General features: G+C 60.3%; 1 protein-coding gene across 4 annotated transcripts in view; it reads right to left on the bottom strand.

Moving 5' to 3' along the window:
* The window catches only part of SCUBE3 (signal peptide, CUB domain and EGF like domain containing 3), a 31913-nt gene that overhangs the window by 3466 nt on the left and 16078 nt on the right, over positions 1-12369 (bottom strand). For 3 of the 4 annotated variants that reach the window (XM_040085783.2, XM_040085786.2, XM_040085785.2), the window contains 15 exons: positions 10475-10522; positions 7601-7717; positions 5995-6117; positions 4740-4856; positions 3573-3695; positions 3252-3386; positions 2879-2971; positions 2684-2794; positions 2449-2610; positions 2014-2217; positions 1772-1933; positions 1336-1503; positions 1086-1247; positions 671-868; positions 79-231 (listed from right to left, as the gene is read on the bottom strand). In XM_040085783.2, the coding sequence (XP_039941717.1) occupies positions 79-231; positions 671-868; positions 1086-1247; positions 1336-1503; positions 1772-1933; positions 2014-2217; positions 2449-2610; positions 2684-2794; positions 2879-2971; positions 3252-3386; positions 3573-3695; positions 4740-4856; positions 5995-6117; positions 7601-7717; positions 10475-10522 (2076 nt within the window). The remainder of the gene's footprint in view (positions 1-78; positions 232-670; positions 869-1085; positions 1248-1335; positions 1504-1771; positions 1934-2013; positions 2218-2448; positions 2611-2683; positions 2795-2878; positions 2972-3251; positions 3387-3572; positions 3696-4739; positions 4857-5994; positions 6118-7600; positions 7718-10474; positions 10523-12369) is intronic. The other variant, XM_040085784.2, reaches the window with a different exon arrangement.

A 12369-nucleotide genomic window follows, 5' to 3' on the forward strand; every position in this document is an offset into this window, starting at 1 on the left:
GAACTGGGGGTGACCTGGGTCCCAGACTGTGGAGGGGAGAAGCATCAGCGTGCCAGGATGGCATCTCCCCGTGCTCACCGTCGTAGGTGACGTAGGGGATCTGGAAGCCCCGAGCACTGTTGGCTTCACTGGTTTTGAAGTTGATCCAGAGCTTCCGTGAGCGGGCAGTGAAGGCAATGGGTCTCTCGTAGGTCTGGCAGGTCTCGTAGGTGGTGATGGAGGATGGGGAGGCTGCGGGGAACAGCAAGGGCACACAGGATGCTGGTTGCCCATCAGCAGAGCTACCCCCAGCATTACGGGGTCAAGGGTGGCATCAGGGATGGGAATTGTCCGTGCTGGGCAAGGCTGAGCCCCTCCTAACCCTCATGTTACATACCAGGGATTGTTATTCCTTCCTTGCTCTGGAAAGCACCAAATGGGGCTTTCAACCCCCAAAATGAAGGCTGAGGCTCAGGTGTGCAGCCCAGCCCATGCACATCCCCCTGAGATCCAGCCAAACACCTGGACAGCAGGGTGATGCTCATCTCCCCACTCGCCCTATTCCCAAAATTCCCCTCCTGCTGCCCGGGGATTCTCCTTTCTCCCTTTGCACAAGGCAGCTCTGCCAAACCCCAACCTTTTCCTCTCCCCAGCTCCTCCCCTGAGCACCGTGGCCCGCTTGGTTACCTACAGTTTTTCCGCATGACCAAGACGTCGCCACACTCGTCCTCGGAGGGGAGGAAGATCTCCGGCACCACGATGAGGATCTTGCGCTTGGGCGGGGGGTTGATGTTCCAGGTGCACTCGACGTTGGCGGGGTAATTCCCCGGGTAGTTGGGGGACTCGATGTAGCCCGTGTACTCACCCAGCTCCCCTCCACACTGCCGGTCTGCAAGGCAGGGAGACCGGTTCAGCTGGGAACCAGCGGCATGGGGGCACTGGGGGTGGTTTACTGGGCAAGAGGGGCAGTGACCCTTTAGGCAACCCCCCATGCCTGCGCGCACAAAGCACTGAAATGACCCCAAACTCTACAGGATTTTAAAATACTTTCAAAGGAGGACCCCACACCTGTTCCCTCCCCTTCTGTTGCACCCCAGCTCGCCTACTTTTGCACTGGGACACAGAGGTGGAGCCGTCGAAGTCGGTGGTGGTGTTGCCAGGGCAGGAGATGCAGTAATTCTGCCGGAAATCGGGCTGGTATGTGCCCACGGCGCAGCGGATGCAGCGGTGCACGCTCGTGTTGTAGTAGTGCCCAGGGGAGCACTGCACTGGGGGGTCAGGGAGCACAGGGGGCTGTGTCAGCTGCTGGCACAGCCCTGCTGGGTGGCCCCTTCCTGGGGACCAGCTCTGACCTACCTTTGGTGTCGCAGTCCTGGAAGGAGAGGGCTCCCTCGTGGCGGGTGGTCAGCCCCCCGCCGCAGGGGAAGCAGAGCGCCCGTCCCACCTCGGGCTGGTAGGACCCACGGGGACACGGCTGGCAGGGCTTGAAGCCATCAGCAGAGTGCTGGCCAGGGGGACACTGACCTGCAGGCACAGGCATTGGTCAGTCCTGGCACCCCACGTGCCCGGGGCTCTCCTGCCCCATATCCAAATCCTCTTCCCCCTCAGCCTCAGCAGCACCGGTGTACCCAGAGCAAGTGCTGCCCTTCCTGGGGTCCCCTCTAAATAATGAACACCCAAACCAGCAACTTCTGTGGGCCCTGGGGATGCTCAAGGCTCTCCTGTCCGCTGGTTAATGGTTGAGGTTGCAGCCCCCGAGTGTGCCTCGAGCCCCACCCTGTGCCCTCCTTACCGGTGCAGCCGGTGATGTTGGTGGCTCCTATGGGTCCGAAGGTGTCGCCGCGGGGACACAGGTCACAGGAGAGCTGCCCCTCCTTCTCCTGGTAGGTGCCGGGGGGACAGGGCACGCACTGCTCCGTCTGCCCGTGGTAATAGGTTCCCTGCGAGCAGCTGACTGAGAGCCAGGGGGGACGTCGGTGATGCTGTGGGGGCTGTCACCGCCGGGTCCCCTCGTCACCCCGCCACGCTCCTTACCACACTTGCTGGCCAGGCGCTGCTGGCCCGGCCCACAGCTCTCCTGCCGCTCCGGGGCCACGCTCAGCTTCCGGGCCACCTCGTACTCCATCCCTGCGAAGCGCAGCAGGAACCGCTCCTGGTTGATGGATTTCTTCAGGGCTTTGATGGCTGACTTCAGCTTCTTCTCCACCCTCTGTCGCAGGCAGTGCAGGTTGCAGCTGGCTGGGCGGTGCAGAGGGGAACGGGGGCACAGGGATGCAGTAAGAAGGGAGGGGTGGAGACGGAAGCCCAGAATCACTAAAACCATCCCCCAAATGCTCAGTTGCAAGTGCTACCTGGCACATGCCAGTCCAGTGCAAGATGAGGACTGGTTTATCTGTCCTTGCTGCATGGGGATGGTACCGTGTCCCTGGTCCCCGCACCCAAGATGGGTCAGGGCAGTGCCGTGCCCACCTGTGATCTCCTCGGGCTTGATCTCCGCCTCAAACTCCAGCGTGATGCGCGTCACCTCTTTGCTGGGGGAGTTGCGAGCCCGGCGCCCCTTCCCCTTCTTGGATGAGTCGCACTTGAGGTTGACGAAGGTGACCTGGCAGTCAGAGCACGGTGCCGAGCCGCCTGCATGCAGGGGACAGGTCAACACCCCATTGCTGCTGGGGGACCCCCATTTCCCCTCACCGTCACACCCCACCTTGCGCCTTCCCGCCCTCCTCCTGCTTGCCCTTGCTCCGCGGGTGCAGGTGGCACTTGGCATCCTTGATCTTGAAGGAGGCCTTCTGCTTGACCGGCGCAGCCACAGTCTCTGAAAGAACAGGTGAGTGCTCAGCAACCTGGCATGGCCCAGCCGGGCTGGTGGCAGCTGTGGGCACCCCAGGAGCCCCCTTACCGAGGCACTGCTGGCTGCTGTTGGTGGGTCTGTGCTGGCCGCCCTGCCGCAGGACGGGGGTCCCACAGCTCACCGTGTAGCTGCTGTCGGACTCTGTGAGGGAATAAGGGGAGTTGGCTCTGCCAGGGTGATGCAGGCAGACACGGCTGTGCCATGGAGGGATGGTGCCCAGCACGCTGCCATGGAGATCCTGCACCAGGGACCTGTCCCGTGGATCTACACCCAACAATGAGCCCTCCTGAGCAACACCCTCCCTCCCTCCCTCGCTCAGCCACTGCATCCTGGCTGTGGACACTCTTTTCCCCTCAGTTTGGGCCATGCAGGGAAATGGGGATCCCCCTGCCCATGCTGGTGGTGGCACTAGCACCAGTACCTGGCAGAAATCGGGCCTTGGAAGTGCAGGAAAGAGCACAGCTGTCCTTCTTGCCCATCTTGTTGCAGGTGAGGGTGGCCCGTGGTGGCACCGAACCTGGCAGGCACTTCACCAGCTCCAAGGGACACGCACCAGCTGGTGATGACAATCAGGGATGCCCATGGCTGGCGCAGCTCAGACACCCACGAGGGACCCCTGCACCCTCCAGCTCATGGGGGGATTCACCGAGGAGGAGAGGGTGCTGGGGTGTGGCATAGGGACCCCAGCCTGGCACCCCAAAGCCCCCAGCTCCCCCAGCAGCCGTGCTGGGGCGTGACGTACCCACGCAGTCCTTCTTGTTCCAGTGCAGCTTGCAGCCAGCAGGACAGGTACACTGGTAGCTGCCAGGAGTGTTGATGCAGCCGAATTTGCAGCCACCCCTGTTGATGCTGCACTCATCGATGTCTGTGGGGACAAAGGAAGAGGCAAAGAGAGTGAGGGGCAGTGGGAGCCCTGGGCTCTGACACTGAATCACTGCGTTGTCTCAGGGCCAGCATTCTGGATATTCTTGGGGATATTCTTGGATAAATCCAAGCCCAGCTGGGACAGGGGATTTGCACCATAGGGCATTTCCAGCAGTGCCACCTCCCTGCAGCTGTGCCATGGGGATAAGGGACACCCGGTGTCCCCAAGGGCTGGGCAGGGATGGGTACAGCCCATCCAGGCTGAGCTCAGCCCTGGCCCCTCGTGGGGCAGCAGGCAGAGCCGACATGGAAGCACTTAGAAATTAAGCTCAAAAGGCTCAGCAGCCCCGCTCCCTCTCTAGCAGGGTCCTTCAGGCCAGGGATGGAGCTGCTCCTGTCACAGCCCTTCCTGCCCCTCACTCGGGGCGTTGTTGGGAGCCATCGGTCCCTTTGCTGCAGGACCACCCCGAGGCACTCCCGGGGGCTGCGCTGGCTCACGCTGACTGCGCAGTTCGGAAATACGGAGGGTCGCTGACCCTCGCCAGCCGGGCAGCGCTGGAGCAGCCGGGCTCGTCCTCCCGGGCCGCCGGTACCGCTGCCACGACACGCTCCGGCAGCCCCTGCAAAGCGTGTTTCATTCCACCTCCCCGCTTCCCGGGCGCAGCACGCCCCCGCCCTTGGGAGCTATCTGCCTTGTGAAATTTAAATCAAACCCTTTTGATGTTCCCCTTCCCACCCCGTCACAGCTCCCTGCCAAAAACGGCGGGGATTTCTCCCTCTCTCCCGCTGCATACAAGTCGCAAATTGTTCCTGTCGCCCCGTTTGAAGTTGCAGACACCAGCGAGTCTGGCCGTGAACCCCCTCCGTGCCTGGCCCCTGCCCGGGGTGTGCGTGGAACCGACCTTCCCCATGGAAGAGGGGTGGGTGCTGCCTTCCCCTGGGGGTGGGCAGCGTCCCCGGGGGTCCCACGGGCTGCCCCACCCCGTGCGCATCCGTGGGACCCGACCCCGGCGGTGCCAGGCTGCCAGCACCCCGCTGGCCCTACCTCCGCAGTGGGTGAGCCCGTAGAGCGTGTAGCCCTTGTGGCACAGGCACTGGAAGCTGCCGGGGGTGTTGATGCAGAGGTGGTCGCAGGTCCGGTCGAAGGAGCACTCATCGATGTCTGGAGGAAAGGCAAGGGGAGGAGGAGGTGAGAGCTGGCAGGGCAGAGGAGCTGTCCCGGGCACGGGGACTGTCCCCTTCCTGCTCCGGTGGCTCCAGCGAGCTGAGGGCTGTGCTGGGATGCGGTGGGACCCCGCACTGGTACCCTCCAAGGGTCCAGAACCAGACTGCTCTGGGAATTCAGCACCAGGGTGCTCCAGAACCCTGTGCTCCCTCCCGCCCTCCCTCCAAGCTCCTCCTCATCCACTGCACCAGCCCCCCCTGCCATAAGCTCCTGCAGCCCCTCTGCACCTCAAACGGGCCAAACAGGGCCAGCATCCTGTGCCTGGCATGGGAGGGCTGCAAGAGCCCCCGGCTGCTGCCCGTGCAGGGCAGGGAGGGATCAGGAGGATGCCATGATCAGGAGGATGCCAGGAAGGGATCAGGAGGATGCCAGGGAGGGATCAGGAACGCTGTGCGGGCAGGTCCTGCCTCGGGGACGGTGCCAGCAATGTCTGCTCGGCCCCGCGGGCACCTCGCTGGGGCAGGGAGGCCCCGGCTGGGAGGTGAACCCAACCTGGTGGGCTGGAGCATCATTTCATTGGCTTCATTAAGTTAATTGCTGCACTCACGTCAAACTCCCAGAGCACAGAACCTGGACGGAGATGAAAGCAGCGGCGGCCCCGGAGCCTGCCAGCCCCCTCCTTCCCCGGCCGTGTTTTCAGGAGGGAGCACTCAGGCTCCTGCACACCTGCCGGGCTGACCTTGGCCATGGGCTGCGGGGGCAGCACAGTGACCTGCTGGGTTCATGTGGGATGTGTACAAAGATGTTGGGACAGGGAGAAGAAGGTGGAAGAGCAGCCAGCTCCCTCTGGAGCGAGACCAGGCATCTCCCCATTCCTGCCCTCCAAGAAGTGAGAACCCTGGCATCTGCCTAATTGCTGGCTTTAACTCTGCAAGAGCCCACAGGTCCCCAGCTCTGAGACTGAAGGGCTAAGCCCCAGACCAGAGCCTAAATCCAGCGCTAATCCCCTGAAGGATGTGTGCAGCCCACAGCAAAGCCCAGAGGAATGAGCAGCCGGGGCAGCCCTTGTGCAGCAGCAGCCATGGGAGCGCAGGGAGGGGCAGGGCAGGGGGCCTGGGCACTCACTGCCCCTTACCTTGGCAGTTCCTCTCGTTTATGAGCAGCTTGTAGCCCTTCTTGCAGCTGCACTCGAAGCTGCCCACCGTGTTCCTGCAGATGTGGTCGCAGCCGCCGTTGTTGAGCCGGCACTCGTCGATGTCTGGTGGGGACAAGAGACACCCGTCACGCCCTGGCTGGGGCGCTCGGCCAGGAGAGCCCCGTGCTCCCCTCTGGATGCTGTCCCCACCATGAGCTGGCAAGTGCAGGAAACCCTCTGGGCTCTGATGGTCAGCAGGGGAACGTGGCTGCTGCTTTTCTCTGTTTGCATTTGAGGAGCCAACGTGTGACACTAGGCAGGGTCAGAGCTTTGGGGCTCAGCTCTCCTTGGAAGTCGTGCAAAGTGATTAATTTCTGCAGTGTCCCCCAGAGTAGAGCCAGGAGCCCCCAAAGAGCCTCTCAGCTGAGTGAGAGCTCCAGACCAGGGTTTGCAGAGCCACAGGTTTGGGCTGGGGACAGCTTCAGGGAATCAGGAGCAGCAGGAAGAGAGAAAACCAGAGGGGAACCCCCTCCTTCAAAAACAGCCGCTGGACAAAATAACTGCTTTTCAGGCCTTGCCTCTCTGCTTGCCATCTCCTCCCTGCCATTAACAAAGCTAAAAAGGATGATGCACAGTAACTGCAAATAATCCCAACAACCTGGAAAGAGGCTGGGAAGTTTTTCTTGTTTTTCTACTAATCACAAAATTCACTGTTTGGAAAACAACTGTGAAATGAAAGGAGACCAGGAGGAGGCAGGGGTCCCTCCATCCCCCAGTGCTGGGGCAGCAGCTCTGCCTCGCTGGGGCTGAGGCTTTCTTTTTATGACTGTGAGGGAGCAAGCTGTAAACCCTCCTGCAGCCATAATAAAACCCCAGACACAGGGGACGCGGCTCCGGGTTATTGCACGTCGCTGGAAACTGCGGAATTGGAGAGGGCTGGATGCTCTGATAAAATACCAGGGGCTGGGGGTTCTGGAAGCAGTCAACAGGTAGACAGGCAGCCAGCAGCAGGACAGGCTTTCCTTTCAGCTGGGGTCAAGTTCTGAGAGCTGCCAAAAGACACAGCGCAGGCACTGGCCAGCCCCGAGGGGGGCAAGTTTGGGGTGCAGGGAAAGGAGCCTGGACTGCGCTGCCTGGCAGGGACAGGGGGCTGGGGATGTTGGTGGGACGTGCAGCACCTCAGGGTGTTCTCCCTCATGTGGGGCCTTGCTGGGCAGTGTGGATCCCGGAGCAGGGGTGGATCCCCTCCACATCCAGCCCTTCCCCTGGGGCAGCTGAGGCAGTGGGGTGGAAGAGATGGGACAGGACCCTCCAACCCCACAAGGGCTATGCCACTGCCTCCAACTTGACCTGACCCGCTTTTCCTTTTCCCCATGGGCTTCCCAGGGGTGTGGGGCCAGGCACGGTGCCTGCAGCAAGGCGTCCCCGTGCTGGGGGTGATTCCTGTCCCCACCCCAGGGATGCAAACACCAAACCAGCGAGCACCGGGGGCAATGTCGAGCTGAGCTAAATCTGAGCCTTTTCTAAGGGCACTGAGGACACAACTGAGGGCACAACTGAGGGCACCCAGGGGTGAGCAGTGAGCGCCCCATCCACACCCGCCTACCTTTGCACGTCTTCCTGTCGGGCTGGAGCATGAAGCCCATGGGGCAGCTGCAGTGGACGCCGGTGGCCGCGTCGTGACACTTGCTGTCACAGCCCCCGTTGTTGACAGCACACGTCTCTGCATGGCAAGGGGAGAGAAAGGCTGGGGTGAGGGACCGGTGTTCAGAAGGCTGGGGGAGCCACGCCACCCAGATGTCCCCCACGCCGCAGCCTGGGAGCGGCAGCGGGTACAAACCTCCCTGCAGAACCCGCGGAAACCGCCCTTGGCTCTCACACAGCGGCACCGAGAGCCGTGAAATAATGAACACATGGGGGCTGGTGTCCCCCACAAACAGAGCAGCCAGACACAGGTCCTGCCAGGAGTGCCCAGGCTGCAGCTCCAGGGATGTGGGTGCACAGCCCCACACACCCAGTGGGGTGGCACGGGGGTCCGGTCCCACTCGCTGCCACCGAGCCACAAAGGCACGGGTCACCCTGTGCCATCGGTCCCTGACCGTCACCCACTGCTCAGGCACAGCGGCTGCTCCAGCATCTCAGGCTAATTTGGGAGACACATCATATAATTAAAACACACACTCAGAGGCAGGCAGCATCAGTGGAAAAAAAAAAAAATCCAATTGAAAAAATAAAAAAAAAAGCTAATTATTTCAGTATTATCAAAGTCAGCTGTTGCTGGTAGGACTAGAAGGGACACTAATTTAAATGAAGCATTTTCAGCTTGACAGCTTCCTTGTGAGATCAATCCTCAATTTCAACCCTAACCACCAGAACAATGGTTTGAAGTGCATTAAGTTGTTCACAAAGGATAATAAAATATTCCTTTCAGAAGGCTGGTTGCTCGGATAAATGAGGCATTTGGGCTTCAAGGAACCCAAGATGAAAATGCCTTGAAGAAATTCCTTGGAAAGAGCAAATCCCAGGTTCTCCTGCTCTTTGCAAGCCCTGCATGGGGTAGGAATGACTGAACCATCCAACCATTTGCCGCGGGGCTCGGGAGCTGGGATCGCTCTGTGCTCGTCTTGCCACTGCTATTTTTATGATGTCCCATAATAAGAGAACAAAAGGGACCATTTTGTGAAATTAATCACCAGCACAATTACAAAACCTAACGGCAGGGGAAGGATTTCTGCAGATATTCTTCCTCCAGCCAGGTCCTTGCGTTTCACGTGGCCCGGCCGCGCCAGGGCCATCCCCATCCCTGGGGGCGAGGGACAGGGGCAGCCAAGGGAAGGGAAACTTTCTGAAAGCCCAGCGAATCATTTGTTTAATGCCAGCCTTTGTCCCAGCAGCTGATGCAGAAGCAGCCTGGGGAGGATCGGTTTAACATCGCCACCGAGATGGGACGATGGGCTCGGTTCAGGTGCTGCTGCCAGCAGGATGGAGCTGGAGAAGCAGCTGCAGCACGGAGGATGGAGCTCTCCAGAGGACGTGGTGCCCTGGGCATATTGTCACCGTGCTCACAGCCTCCTCCAGCACTGCAGCACCTCTCCTGCCCCTTTGCACCTCTGGGAATTTCACCTGAGCTTGACGCCGGTCTCACCCAGCCATCCCAGGGCAGCTGCGCAGGGTGGGCATTGGGTATGAGCTGGCTTAGCGCGGCCAGAGCACTACTGCGAACCCCTCTGTGAAGAGGGGAAGCCTGTCCTGGCTTTGCAGGAAGCTCGGAGGGGCTGCTGGGGTACCTGTGAGGCAGAGGAGGTTGGCGGCACGGGGCTGGGCTCCGGAATGGCCCCGGGGAGCAGCAATTGTTCGGCGGAGCTGGCAGCCCGGGGCTGCTCGAAGCCTGGCGTGACTCACCAGCCACACGGGGCTCAGGCAGGGAGAGGACAAAGCTTCACACACACACACACTCACACTCTTCCAGCCTCCTCCATCCCAGCTCTGGTCTCACGGCACTCCTCACCCTGCTCAGCCCTATCACTGCAGACCCTCTGGCCTCACCTCCACCTTCTGAGAGATGACCATCTCAGCAGGATGTGATCCCACGAGCCAGAGGGGAGAATTCCGCGGTAATCGGAGGGATTACAGCTGGGCTGGCCGGAGCGCGGTGATGGCGCAGATCTGGGGTCCCCCCTTCTCCCACCCCTGTGTGAAAGGCTCTGCAGAGCCCCCCAAAAGCTGCAGTCTGTGCTCCCTATGCTGGCCATCTGAGCTCCCACAGCTCCTGCATGTGCCAGCAGTTTGCCTGCGCCCAGCACGTCCAGGAACAATACTCCCCACCACAAACAAGCTGCTGCAAATTCTGCCTCGGTTCCCCGGTGGCAGAGCAGAGGCATCACCTTACCTTTGTGAAGGGCTTGGAGACCCCAGGGGATGCAAAGAAACCCCAGGGGAGGTGCCCAGCCCTGTCAAGGGCCATTGCAGCTCTGCCCTTGCTGCAGCTCTGGGCTGAGAGCCACTCGTGCACGGCGAGGCCAAACCCTGGGACACCCTGGAGGTCCCAGAGGGGACATCCCCGAGCGGGTGGGCTCTAGGAAGGGGTCACTGGGAGTGCACAGCGCAGAGACGGGCACAAGCATCCCCCTCCCCGCCACGCAGCTGCTGGCAGCCCGTTGTGAGCTCCTCCTGGGTGTGGGGATAACCACTGCCACAGCCGCTGGAAAGCAGATTGTCACCCCCGGCGCCGGGCTGGATCCACCAAAGCAGCGTGAGTGCCCCCGCCTCATGCAAGCACAGCAGGGGGAGGGTTCCCTGCTCTGCCCCCCAGCCCAGCCCCGGGCTGGCCTGGCGGGGTTTGGAAGCAGCAGCGGGGCAGGGTTAGTGAGACATGCGGTTAGCGCAGCAGCTCAGCCCCCGAGCCCCGTTAGGATCTCGAGAGGAGAGACCATCTACGGTTAGACCCCTTGGTAGAGATAGAGAGAACAAAAATATTTACCATTAGAAAACGTCTCAAGGATAACGTGTTGCTGGAAGTGTCTCTCCCCTGTTTAACATTATAAAAAAGTGATTTAGAAACAGTGTCCAGCAGGGAACTCGGTTGGTGTCACACATCAGTGGGTTCAACTCTGCTGCCTTTCCAGCCTGGTGGAAACTGTCCCTTTGGGCTTTTTCTCTCCCACCTCCCAAGCATTCCACGTCCCTCAGCCTCTCCAAACCCCCTCCAGCTGTGCTGGGCTGGTTGGAGCCCCATGCAAGCAGGAGAAGCGTGTTATGAGGAGCATTAGTGCAGCCTGTTAGTCTGGGGAACCAGGTCCTCTCCCTCGTGGGGACCAAAACCAGCACGTGGCAGGGCAGGTGGCGATCCCCGAGCGGAGCCTCGTGGGCACTGCGCAGCCATGGCCTTTGGGAAGGCAGCCACATCCCACCTGGGGCACTCACACCCCTTGGGTTTAGCAGCCAAGCCAGCGCTGAGCCCAAACCCTGGGTGTGCTTGGGCTGTTCAGCCTCACCCATGGGTCAGTGCACCCCAGCTGTGGGTCCAGAGCCCCCAGCACCACCAGCTCCACAAAGCCGGGCAGCATCAGCGGTGCTGCCACAAACCGCCTAGGCTGGGTCAGGAAATCAGCCGTAAAACTGGAGCTGGGTTTAGTTTCCTTCTCCATCCAATCGTATTTCTTCCCCGTCCACACTCTCCCACTCCACCAGTGCTCGCCACAAGTGGGGGGCCAGCAATAGCCCTGCTGCACCCCAAATATATGTAGGAAGGAGCTGCAATGATGCCCTGGCAGGTAAATCATCCAGGAGAGCTGAAACCTGCATCAACTGCGACAGCTGTTCTTGCATCTCCCTGCAGGCACTGCACCCTTGGCTGCTGGAGGGCTGTTTTATGTGCTTTTTTTAATTCTTTTTTTTTTTTTTTTAAAGGCTGCTTTTGGAGCATAAATATAAATATACAAGGTCATCGGCCTCGTCTCCCATCTCCCCCTCCCCCTGGTGCCTGCAAACATGTTGGGAGCCATTAGTGATGGCCCCTGTGCTTAGAGGCATGTTCCTCATTATCTGCATTTTTAAAAGCAGCAATAAAAAGCGGAAAAATGAAAAACACCGGCCGTGGCCTAATGAAACTGTCACTCAGAGGGGCTGATCGTGCTTCCTGCCGCGTGGTGTGATCTGAAGGGAACCTGGACCAGGGGCCTGTCCCGGCAGCCCATCAAACGCACCGCGTACAATTTCAAAGCCCATGGCCCGGGGAACGACTTTGCGTTTCCCCTCACTGGAAACTTTATTCCCCTTGAAATGATGAAATATTTTGGAGGAAATGGGGAAGGGGCGGTGAAGGGGGCGGCGTGGATGGGGGAGGGTCTTTTGCTGTGCCCGAGCCATAAAACAAGAAAGGGGGGTTATAAATATCCGAGCAGGTACCTCGGCTGTAAATCTGCCGGCCGGGCATTCCCGCGGCGCGGCTGCTGGAGCACAACCCCTTGGTGTTCCCACGCTGGGGATGGGGAATCCCCCAGGGAATACGGGAGCTGGGCTGGCCCCTTCCTGTGAGAGGGGATTGCAGAGCCCAAAGGGATGAGGCGTGGTGTAGTGGTGGGCTTTGGGCTGGTGCTGCTCCTAAAATCCTCTAGTGCAGCGTTTGATTTCCCCTGGAAAGGCGGACACGGGGAGAGCTCATGGGGACGTGCTGGCTCGGGTGGGAGATGTCTCCCCAGCAGGTACAATGCAAGGTGTGGGGACGAAGAGGGAAACTTTGGCCAAGGACCAAAAGGATGAGTGATTTTGGAAACGCTCAAATCCCACCCTCACACCTGTGGTACCCAGAGTGCAGAGACCACCACCCTCCCCAGCAAACAGACTGCTCTGAAGCACCCCCCAAATCACGAGATG

This window comes from Hirundo rustica, chromosome 24, assembly GCF_015227805.2.
Source record: "Hirundo rustica isolate bHirRus1 chromosome 24, bHirRus1.pri.v3, whole genome shotgun sequence".
NCBI classification, from domain to species: domain Eukaryota; kingdom Metazoa; phylum Chordata; class Aves; order Passeriformes; family Hirundinidae; genus Hirundo; species Hirundo rustica.